Below are 12,164 nucleotides of genomic sequence, written 5' to 3'. Positions count from 1 at the left end.
ATAAAAGCCAAGCGACCTGAACGGTGGAACAACCAGAATGACTGGTCTCTATGACATGCACTGTGGTGGCCAACCAGCCCGATGGGGACCCCAATCAATCCCTCCCCCTGGCTGGCCCTGCCCCTGATCGGGACCCCACCCTGATTGGGGGTGGGGCTGGCCAACCACCCGCGTCCCCTCCCTCCTGCCAGCCCAGCCCCAATTGGCCTCCATCTGGGTGAGCTGGCCAGACCCCACCTATGCACAAATTTGTGCACTGGGCCTCTAGTTGGTTAATAAACTTATATATGTCTCAGGTATACAATTCTGCAATATATCACCTGTATATTGTATTGTGTGTTCACCACTTCAAGTCAAGTATTTCTCCATCACCATCTACCTTCCCTTTACCTTCTTCTACCAAGTCCTACTTCCTTTTCTCTCTGATAATCATCATCCTGTTGTCTGTCTCTGATCTTTTTTCCCCTTTGCTTATTCCCTTCACCTTTTTCACCCAGCCTCCCAACTCCCTCTCTTGTGACAGCTGTCAGTCTGTTCTCTGTATCTATGAGTTTTTCTATCTTGTTTGTTTATTTTCTTTATTAGATTCCACATATAAATGAAATCATATGGTACTTGTCTTTCTCTGCCTTATTTCACTTATCATAATACTCTCCAGGTCCATCCATGCTGACACAAAAGATAAGATTTCCTTCTTTTTTATGGCTGAGTAGTATTTCATTGTGTAAATATACCATTATTGCTGTCTTTTTTTGTTGCTGTTGTTAAGAGAATAATTATTGGGTAAATTGCAGAGGTAGAAAAAGTAATTCCTAGAAGAAATGGATTTAGCAAGTAAGTTCTAGAGACAAAGGAAGGGCCTTTGGAGCTTGGGAGTGAGGAAGCTAATGGTAATGAGCCTGGGGCCCTGAGGTAGAGGGGGAGGAGTGAGGGGAGAGGAGAAGAGGAAAAGGGGAAGGGAAGGAGAATGGGAAGGGCAAGACACAGAAGTGCTCCGGGGAGGGAGTGTGCCCCATTATTGCTATCTTGAGGGTGGTTTGCTTGATCAAAAACGTATTATCCTAGTCAGCCGTGGGCAAACTATGGCCCGAGGGCCGGATCCGGCCCGTATGAAATGAATAAAACTAAAAAAAAAAAAAAAAAAAGACCATACCCTTTTATGTAATGATGTTTACTTTGAATTTATATTAGTTCACACAAACACTCCATCCATGCTTTTGTTCCGGCCCTCCCGTCCAGTTTAAGAACCCATTGTGGCCCTCGAGTCAAAAAGTTTGCCCACCCCTGATAGATGCACAAAAACAATGAACAGGGCTTGTTTAGGCAAAGATAAGCCTTTTACTAAAAAAGTTATATGCTTGGGGCATGACTACCCATCATGACTTGTCCAGTTAGGAATTTATGATCAGATCACCCTGTGAGATTACTTTTTTAGAATTCCTTTTATGTTCATACTGTGTATGGTGTCAGATGAGTACTATTCTTATCTGGATAATCATTTCATAAGGTATATAAATGTCTAATCACTATACTGTACACCTGAAATGAATAATAAGTTTATTTTTATTGATTTCAGAAAGGAAGAGAGAGGGAGAGAGAGAATATCAAACATCAATGATGAGAGAGAATATCAATCGGCTGCCTCCTGCACCCCCCCACCGGGGGTTGAGCCCATAACCCAAGCATGTGCCCCGACTAGGAATCTAACTGTGACCTCCTGGTTCATAGGTCAATGCTCAACCTCTGAGCGACTGAAATTTTAAAAAATGTTCTGCTCTGGCCAGGTGGTTCAGTTGGTTGGACCGTCTTCCCAAACACCAAAAGGCTGCTAGTTGGATTCCCAGTCAGGGCACATACCTAGCTTTTGAGTTTGATCTTCTCTCTCTCTCTCTCTCTCTCTCTCTCTCTCTCTCTCTCTTTAATCAATAAAAACATCCGTAGGTGAGGATTTTTTAAAAAGTTCTTATATAATCCCCTAGTATTTTCATCCCCTCCAAATTAATAATCATTCCTAATATCATCTAATACCCAGTCTATATGCGAATTTTCCCATCTGTCCCCAAAATATCTTTTTACAGTTGGTTTGTTCAAAATAAGATTACGCTGCATATGACTCTTCATGCTGTTTTGCCTCTTCTGTTTTATTTTATTTTTTTAAAATATATTTTATTGATTTTTTACAGAGAGGAAGGGAGAGAGATAGAGAGCCAGAAACATCGATGAGAGAAAAACATCGATCAGCCGCCTCCTGCACATCCCCCACTGGACCGGAATCGAACCTGGGACCCTTCAGTCCGCAGGCCGACGCTCTATCCACTGAGCCAAACCGGTTTTGGCAGTTTTATTTTTTTAAATACAATTTTATTGATTTCAGAGAGGAACGGAGAGGAAGAGAGAGATAGAAACATCAAATGATGAGAGAGAATCCCCCTGCCCAGGATCCAGCTGGAAACCTGGGAATCGAACCAGCAAACTTTCAATGCATGGGATAAAGCCTAACCAACTGAGCCACACTGACCAGGGCTCCACCTTCATAATTTTTACTGTTATCAGGTTTTCTGTGTTCCATAGTATTAATTTTTTTATCCTAACAATAACATCTGTGAAATGATAGGTTTGATATGTAGTTCAAATTCCTTCTAAAATTCATTAAAAGAACACACAGAGCCTTAGCCAGATTGGCTCAGTGAATAGAGTGTTGGCCTGCGGGCCAAAGGGACCTGGGTTCGATTTTGATCAAGGGCAGGTAACTTGGTTGCAGGGTCCTACCTGGCCAGCCCTGGTTGGGGCTCGTGCAGGAGGCAACCAATTGATGTGTTTCTCTCACATCATTGTTTCTGTCTTTCCCCCTCTCTTCCACTCTCCCTAAAAATCAATGAAAACATATCCTTGGGTGAGGATTAACAAGAACATACAGAAATGTTCAAATTCCAGGAGTGGTAAGTGCCTCACACTTTGGGAAATGCTGGAGTAGAACTGGTGTCAGGGAGCCCCGCCAACGCTGCCTTGAGACCTTGATTGGGCACACTTCTCAAGTGCTTAATTTATTTCCTAAATCAGTTAGAAAGATATGCTATAAAATCTACAGATGTTAGTTACTAGTCTAGTGAGTGACTAAGGTAAGCTCTTCCTGGAAGACTTCCAGGGACCTTTGTGCAGGCACCTCTGATCGCCCGAAGCGGTGGGGGAGGGGAGAGCAGAAAGAAGGAAGGCCTTGGTAAAAGTTACCCCTAAGTTAGGCAACCGCGTTAGGGAAGCAGAGGGAAATGCCCTCTTGGAGGCAGAAGTCTGTGAAGCTCCTGTCCTTTCCCAAGTCACCCCAAGAAGGAATTAACATGATGATGTTCCAGGGCCTTTCCCCCACATGAACCACCCCCTCACCCTGGGGACAAAGAAAACTCCCTGAAGAAAAGTCAGGTGTCAGGCCTCAACGAACCTCAGCTGGCTTCTCGAGGGAGGGCAAAGCAGGAAGGAGGGGTTTGTGGTTGAGGAGAGCCAGATGGTCCACCCTAGCCCCGGAAATAAGAGGCCCAGCCCAGCCCACAGCAGTTTTCCAGATCTAGCTGGGTCTAAGAGGCCAACAAACTCCACCCCATTCCCTTCTGGGCACCTCGTGGCCCAGGCGGGTTTGTTTATGAATCCACCTTCCTCCTCCCCCAGCCCGGCCCTCAGGCCTCCAGGTTAGCCCAGGTTCCAGTTGCGTGGGAGGGGGAAACCTTTCCTCCAGCTTCTACTGTGGATGTCGGTTAAGGGCAGGTCCCTTTTTCCAGATCTGTTGAGCCTGTTGGGGGTCATGCTCTTTTCTGGATACAGGAAGCTGGGAATACTGTAACCCTCTCCTCAACTTTGGACTCTGGAGGGGACACAGGGCTAATTGTCTCACAAGAGGAAAGAGAAAGGGAAACTGCTTCATTTTTGGTTAAAGACTATAAAATTCTTTACTGCACCCCAGTCATCCTTGGGATGCCGAGGTCTGGTTGGGGTGGGGTAGCTGGTAACAGTAAATTGGCATTAAGCACAAGCTTTCTGCCAGGTCTGCTGAGCTTTGGATCCCCGAGGAGCCTGAGGGGTTTGGATATTTGGGGTAAGGGAAATGTTTTGATTATGTCTTTGTTTCAAGCTGGAGTCCCTAGGGATCAGATTTAAATGTTCAGAAAAGCCCTCTAGTTGCTCAGTTTGGGGACCAGGTTCCTCTCTGAGCTGGATGGAATGCAGGGTGGGGTAGTGAGCCTGCTTCTTTAGCTGTCAAGATGCAGATAGATTGTGGAATTCCTAGTCATTCAGCAATTTCTCTTCCTCTTCCCCACTGTGCCTCAAATCACCTCTGCTTTTATTTGCCAAAGGATCTTCAAGCTCCAGAGACCATCAGCAAGGTGCACAGTCAGGCCTGTCTTTTTACAGGCCTCTTCAGAAAAGAAAGTATTCTAGAAGATTGGGCCAGAGTTCAGTTCCAACAATAACTAAAATGCTTCCCAACTCTTAAGATAAAAACTCATTTTTCCCCCTCAGACTTTCCTCCTCCTCCAGAAAACCATCAGAGCCACAGACTGGTTGCCACACTGAACAAAGGCCTTCCTAGTATAAGGTACAGTCTAGGCAGGGATGAGCCACAGTGCTTCTCAGATAAGGAAACAAAGACAGCACAGGTACAGAATGAGTCATTTAAACTAATGATGATGATGATGATGATGATAATAATAATAATAATAATAATAATAAGACCTACAGCCAGTCCCAGATTTCTCATGAACAGGTTCTGGGCTTCCCAAACAGAAAATAACCTGATTTGTTACAGTTTTGTTGTTGTTTCTTGTCTTCCCAGGACCCTAAAAAGACAGGAAAGCGTATGATGATCCATTCAGCTTCTACAGACACCATAGCATGGGGAAATTACTTTAGACTGCATGTGTGAAAAACCTAGGCTTGCCAGGCAGCGATGGCTCAGTGGTTGAATGTCGACCTATGAGCCAGGAGGTCAAGGTTCAATTCCCAGTCAGGGCACATGCCCAAGTTAAGGGCTTGATCCCCAGTGGGTTGTGTGCAGAAGGCAGCCAATCAATGATTCTCTCTCTCAGCATTGATGTTTCTATCTCTCTCTCCCTCTCTCGAGTCAATGAAAGTATATTTTTAAAAAATGAAATCAATAAAAATATATTAAATAAATAAAATCAATAAAAACATAAACACTTTGTTTTCTTGTTTGGAGAGCTAGAATAAAGGTTTAGAACATTATCTGTTGAGGCTGTTAGGACTTAACTTGTCAGAGACTCTTGCTTTTTTTTCCAAGCTCCTTTATCTTAGACAGGACAAGTAAAAGAAACGTTAGTCAGTCTATTTTGCACTTAGCTGTAGTTGAAAGCTTACTGAGAGGGAATGTTACAAAGATGGTATAAAAAGGTTTTGAATCATCTGTATTTTAATTTGTAAACTGTTCCCAGTTACCAGATTGCTATGTGGGAAGTTGATGAAAGCTAAAGAGTGTTTTCAAAATCAGGAAGAATGATTTATTATTATTATTATTATTATTATTAATTATTATTAGTCTCTAAACCATTTACTTCTTCGGAGCAAGCGCTGGGGGTCCCTGGGAGCAGGGTGGGAAAATGTGGAGGGCTGCAGGGCCTGCTGCAGGTGGGTTGGGTTGGTGTGGCCCTCAGGGAAAGGTGGAGCTGTTCTTGTCCCAGTAGTTTATGTCTGGGCTCTAGGCCAGCAGGTCACACAGCAGCTGACTGTAGGAATGGTTCTGTTCTGCGCGCCACCAATCTTGCCCATACTGTGCAGGCTGCAGAGCACACATGGCTCACTTGTACAGCAAAAGTGCTGGTCTGGAATCACATGCACCATGATGTAGTTGGTGGGCTTGGCAGTGCCCTGCACTGCTACTGGGTGAGCTAAGAGAGGAGCCTGTTAGGCACCTAGGCGTGAGGCACTTTAATGTTCACCATGAACATCCCCATGATTTAACTTGCAAAAGGCAACCAACTGAAGGCTGACAATCAATCCTTAGCATTGCAATATCTGGAGACTTATATAGGATGTTCAGGAACTACATCTTCCCCTTCCGCTTACTGAGTGTCAACTGCATGCCAGGCCCTGAGGATACAAAGTGAAAAGGCATTGTATGGGTTTTCAGATTGCTTTGTCTACTTGAAGATCTTTATATACCTCTAATGGAGATATATACAAAGAAGACAGTGGACAGAGTATTTAATTCCTGGGGGAGGTCAGAAAGACTTTATAAATTGTTCTTATAAAACATGAGTAAAATTTTAGGAGCCCAGAAAGACAAGCTGAGTGAACTATGATTCTGGTCTTTGGAGACCCAAGAAAGCATGGATTTGGAAAAAATATCAACAAAGTGAAGGGTAAGAGAATGCAGTGGACAGAAATGGAAGATGAGCCTGAATAAAAGGTCAGACCACTAAGCCTTGACTGCCACACTAGAATATTACCACTTACTACATGTGAAGTTTCATATTATACAGCCAGGCATAATTCATGTTTTTCTGAGTGGCTTTATTGTGACACAAATAATCCACATTGATTTTTTAAAAATGTTTTATTTTTAGAGAGAGAGGAAGGGAAAGAGATAAGGAATCATTAATGAGAGAGAAATATAGATTGGCTGCCTCCTGCACACCCCCTCACCGGGGATCAAGCCTTCAAGCTAGGCATGTGCCCTGACCTGGAATCAACTGGTGAGCTCTTGGTTCATGGATTGATGCTCAATCACTGAACCACACTGGTCAGGCCACATTGCTTTAAAAAAAAAAAATTATTGCTGAAAGTATTAGATATGTCACTTATTTTTTCCCCATTGACCCCCACCCCACCTCACCCCACCCCACGGGAGAACATTGCCAAATATGTTCTTCCATACAGTGGGCTCTCTTTTCGTTTTGTAGGTGGTTTCTTTTGCTGTGCAGCTTTTTATTTTGATGTAGTCCCATTTGTTTATTTTCTCCTTAGTTTCCTTTGTCTTAGGAGATGTATCTATAAACATATTGCTACGAGAAATGTCTGAGATTTTGCTGTCTATGGTTTCTTCTAGGATATTTATGGTTTCGTGACTTACATTTAAGTCTTTTGTCCATTTTAAGATTATTCTTGTGTATGTGTAAGTTCGTGGTCTAGTTTCATTTTTTTACATGTATCTGTCCAGTTTTCCCAACACCATTTATTGAAGAGCCTGTCTTGACTCCATTGTATGCTCTTGCCTCTTTTGTCAAATATTAATTGAGCATAATGACTTGGATCAATTTCTGGGTTCTCTGTTCCATTCCATTTATCTATATGCCTGTTCTTGTGCCAGTACCAGGCTGTTTTGATTACGGTGGCTTTGTAGTATAACTTGGAATCTGGTATTGTGATTTCTCCAACTTTGTTTTTCTCACATTGCTTTTTATTCTTTTTATAAATATATTTTATTGATTTTTTACAGAGAGGAAGGGAGAGGGAGAGAGTTAGAAACATCAAAGAGAGAGAAACATCAATCAGCTGCCCTATGCACACCTCCTACTGGGTTTGTGCCCGCAACCAAGATAAATGCCCTTGACCAGAATTGAACCTGGGACCTTTCAGTCTGCAGGCTGACGCTCTATCCACTGAGCCAAATCTGTTAGGGCCTCACATTGCTTTTTAAACACAGTCTGTAGAAGTTATTTAAGTAATTTGAGAGGTCTTGAAATAAGTTTATTCATTTTTGGTTTTGTATTTTGTGTTTAGTCTAAACAAAATTTGTTCAGGTTTTCACAGGTGAAATAGACAAGATGGATCATGTCCACTTGCTTTTGGGGACCATCAATAAGCATATGTTGAGGACATCCTTCACTGGCCAGGTTCTGAATTCTGTCTTGTGTTGGAGAAGCAAAGAGAGAGTTTTGTGAAAAGGATGATGACTCTTGAATTCCTGAGTCAAAATCTAAGCCTTTTTCTCAATACCTGGAATAAAATAAAACCCGAGTTCCCATTTCAGACATAGAAGAGCTTAGAACCATGGGGGGAAAAAACACATGCTTCGGAACGAAACAGAACTGTTATCATTTAATTGAAGAATTTGAGCCTCAGTTTTCTCATCTGTAAAAGAGATGGCAGTTTCTTAAATTGGTTGAAAGGATTAAGTTAGACAAGATATGTGAAATGTTCACAGGACTGCTCCACAATGTTAGACAGCACACCCTCCCACCCTCCACCCTACCCTGCCCCCAAGTTTAGGTGTGGTCTTTTGCTGAATGCATTAAACAGCTGTTAGAATCCCCAGAGCTTGGTTTACAAAGATGAGTAATGCAGTTTCTTCCCTCTGGGAATTTTCTTCCCTTCTGGAAGCTTCTTCCCTTAGTGTTTCTTAAAACTGGCTTAGGGACTAATCACTTTGAAAGAGCTACTTAAAAATGCATACCTTCAAGCCCCACCTCAGATAATCAGATTTATTAGGTATGAGAGGGGGTCTAGGAATCTACCTTTTAAAATAGCAGTCCACAGGATTCTGTTACTGTCTGACATTATATTTTGAGAAGCTTTGATCTAGGGAAAGATGCTAATATTAATGTAATGTGATGTTTTATAATAAAACTATATAGATTAAAAAAAATAAAACTATATAAGAGAATGATGCCATTTGAACTGGAAGTATGGGCAGGTTGTTTTTCCCCAGTAGCTAGAAGGTAACAGCAAAAAACATTAAAAACAAAAACAATAAAGGCTCAGACTCCTTCTGGGAGGCCATGGAGAAGGACTTCCTTGAGTTGGGAGGAAAAGGCCAGAGGAGGGAAAGAGGCAGGAAAAAAATAGTGTTTTGTTTTGTTTTTTAATTAAGCCTTTTTTTTTTCATCATTCACAGCTTTTATTTTTTAAATTTATCTTTATTGTTGAAAGTACTGATTTCTCCTACCCCCATCCACCCTGCTCCCAATTAAGCCCATTTTTATAGATGGTTACACAAGGCATTACTTTATTCACTAAAGAATTAATGGAAGAGTTTTTATGGGACCATTCTGGGTTGGAATCTGGAACTACAACTCATTAGCTTTGTGACCTTGGGCAAGTTACTTCCCAGCCTTAATTTCTTCACTTATAAAATACATAATATCTCTAATACTTACTAATATCTTCCTTACAAGGATGACATAAAGAATAAAAAAACACCTACATGACCCAGGCACCTAACATTCCACAATCACTTCACCTTCTTTAGCCTCTGCCCAAAGCAGCAAAGGTCTGTTTCAGGGGAATCCATACTTTAAAACATGACAATCTATCATCAAGTGCTGAAATTGTAGATAATAAAGTGACAACACATAATATACAAGTGCTAAAGAAAATGACCTCATCATATCATTGACAAGCCACCCAGGCCGCCTCCACCAAAACTAGGATAAAGGAGAGGCAGAACAGGAGGCCAGAAACTCAGGTGCCTGGGGAAAAATCTTCTTTCATCTTTGTAGTCACAAAAAGCAGGAACTCTTACTATCTTGTTTTATGCACAAAGGGTATTTACAATTGTGTGTGGGGGGAGTAAGTAGCTCATATAAAGCCCCCCAAAATCATTTGGTTTGGCTTCTGCCAAGGCATTCCGGGGTGAGTTAATGGAATGTTTGACCAAAATATAGGAGGCTAATTTTTAAGTTGATAATCTTGTATGGCCCTTGAATGATGTTATAAATATCCAAACGGCCCTTGGCAGAAAAAAAGATTCCCTACCCCGGCTTTAAGACAAGCTCTTGAAAAGTTAACCCGCTATACGTTACAGGGTCTACACCTTTAGGGAAAATGATTAAAAAAAAAATGGCTTTTGCTAGAGCCTCATAAAGACCTTGCAAATTGGTCAGTTCAGTATTGGCTGACGGGGTGAGCGCCCGCGCCGTCAGGGTTTACACCCACGTTCAGAGGCATCCGCCTGCCTCTGGGCTCGCCTGGGAGCCGTCAGATTTGAAAAGTGCTTTTAAGGGTCCTTAAAGGAAGACTCAAACGAGCCCTGTGGCGAGTGATAACTGCGCCTCGAGTTTCTTGGCCCTGACTCTTGCTGAGCCGTTGAAGATACCACCTAGTGACTGTAAAGACGTCCCCTGAGAAGGGCCAATATGGCGACGAACCCCTCCTGGCACAGCCCTGTTCCCTCCCCCGCAACAGGCAGTTTCAGTAACGCCCATTGGCCAAGATGGAGGCGGTGCCCTAGCTCTCTTCGCTTCCTCATTGGACCGAGTGACTGACGGAAACGCTAATTCTCCTCTGCTTACTCTAAGTTGCCGCCCTCAGAGTTCATCCGGCATTTAATTGGCTTTTAGTTCCGTCAATTCGCATCTTATCTTGTTTTTTCTCAGCGTTAATCCAATCATAACTTTCCTGGATGCCCGCCTGATTCTTAATTGGTTTCGATCAGCTTCATCCTATCCCATTCCTGCCTACTTTTTATCTCTCCTCCCACCAGAACTTTGCTCAGGCACGTCCAGGGTTTTGGTTGGTCGTTGTTTTGTCACTCCGATCAAAGCTCTTCCTATCCCTACCTCTCAGGGAGCCCGCCTGGCAGTTGACTGGTTGCTTTCCAAGCCTATCATTTATGGTTCCCGCCCATTTTCACTTCCTGCGTCTTTCATTGGGTTTTAAAATTGAGGAGGCGGCCTTTTAGGGCGGACACCCGGCACGCAACTTTGTCTTACACGCCTTAGAGAGCAAGCGAGTCTTGCCATTGGGTTACCTGACCGCCTTTCTTCTGCAAGTCCCTCCTTTCTCCCTCCCTCATTGGGCGGGGCAGTAGCGAAGAGGTGGGGCCTAGGCTGGGCTTGTGGCGCGCTGCTCCCTCCTCCTTACCCCCCCCTCCCTGTCCGGTCCGGGTTCGCTTGCCTCGTCAGCGTCCGCGTTTTTCCCGGCCCCCCCCAACCCCCCCGGACAGGACCCCTTGAGCTCGTCCCTCAGCTGCCACCATGAGCGGTAAGGATGAGTCCACTCAAAGCTTAGGGGTGGTAGGGAATGAGGGGGCGCGCGCGAGGGCCGACCGGGCGGTCCCCGCCGTGAGGGGGGGCGGGCGGGAGGCGGCGGCGGCGGCCTTGGTCCCGCCCGGGGCGGAGGGAAGGGAGGGAGAAGGGGCAGTGGCGGGGCCTCCGAGGAGGAGGGGGATGGGCCACCCGCCCCGGGGGAGGGGGCAGAATGGCCTCGCCCGCCCCCTGCCCGCCCCGGCCGCGGGGGGACGGGCCTTACCCCCCACAACTCGGCCGCCTGCCTGAGGCTCCTCCCGTCGGGGGCTGGAGTTGCGGGGGTGGCCCGAGCAGTGCAGGCCCCGCCCGGGCCAACCGCCTCCCTGGTCCGCCTTCTGGTCACCGCCTGCCCCAGGGCCCTCCCCCCCTCCGTAGGTTCCCCCTCCCCCCCTACCGTCCCGCCCTTTCCACGCCCCTCACCCCGAAACCGCCCTTTCCCTCTAGGGTCCGCCCTCAGCCCGCCCGGAAACCTCCAGATTTCTAATCCCTGGACCCCTTTAGTCCCTTAAACAGAATTCACAAATGTTTCCCTACTCACACCTTTTATCTCTTTTCTTTTTTCCCCTTCTTTCCTTTTGTTACTTTTTGTATTTGAATTTTCCTCATTCTTCTCCTTTGATCCTAATTTTAGCAAGCTTTCTATACATTCACATGTTGTTTTTTGCCTTAACCTATCTCACCCTCCCACCCCCCCCCCCACATACTTTTTCTTTTGAAACTCTTTCAACATGCCCACGGCCTTTCACATTTCCTATACCAAAAGCATCTTTTCAATGTTTTCTGAGTTTAGTTTGTGAAAAGGAGAGTTGAGACCCAGTTTGGCATCAGTGAGCCTAGTTCATATCCTACATGTCCTACTGCGGTCCTTTCTCTCCCATCCATCAGGACCCCCCCCCCCCTCCCCCCCGCCCCCCGCGCCTTTCACGTTTTAGTCATGTCTGTTTCTTCATAACCTCTCCTACCCTTCCTCACCTTACCCTTTTCCTTCCCCCAACTTTAAGTTGTTTATCTTTTAATTCTTTTTAGACCAAGATCACTCCATGGATGAAATGACAGCCGTGGTGAAGATTGAGAAGGGAGTTGGTGGCAATAATGGGGGCAATGGTAATGGTGGTGGTGCCTTTTCTCAGGCTCGAAGCAGCAGCACAGGCAGTAGCAGCAGCAGTGGAGGAGGAGGAGGAGGAGGACAGGTAA

The 12,164-nt window shown here is 44.9% G+C and overlaps 1 protein-coding gene across 1 annotated transcript in view; it reads left to right on the top strand.

The window, feature by feature from the left end:
* The first annotated feature begins 10,809 nt into the window (after positions 1 to 10,809).
* Positions 10,810 to 12,164, top strand: part of SP1 (Sp1 transcription factor) — a 29,339-nt gene continuing 27,984 nt past the window's right edge. The window contains exons 1-2 of the mRNA XM_036298305.1: positions 10,810 to 10,926; positions 11,997 to 12,160. Of these exons, the coding sequence (XP_036154198.1) occupies positions 10,920 to 10,926; positions 11,997 to 12,160 (171 nt within the window). The 5' untranslated portion in view covers positions 10,810 to 10,919. The remainder of the gene's footprint in view (positions 10,927 to 11,996; positions 12,161 to 12,164) is intronic.

Source organism: Myotis myotis, unplaced genomic scaffold, assembly GCF_014108235.1.
Source record: "Myotis myotis isolate mMyoMyo1 unplaced genomic scaffold, mMyoMyo1.p scaffold_m19_p_3, whole genome shotgun sequence".
NCBI classification, from domain to species: Eukaryota; Metazoa; Chordata; class Mammalia; order Chiroptera; family Vespertilionidae; genus Myotis; species Myotis myotis.
Note: the sequence above shows the minus strand (reverse complement) of the source record. Positions and strands in the feature narration are given on the sequence as shown.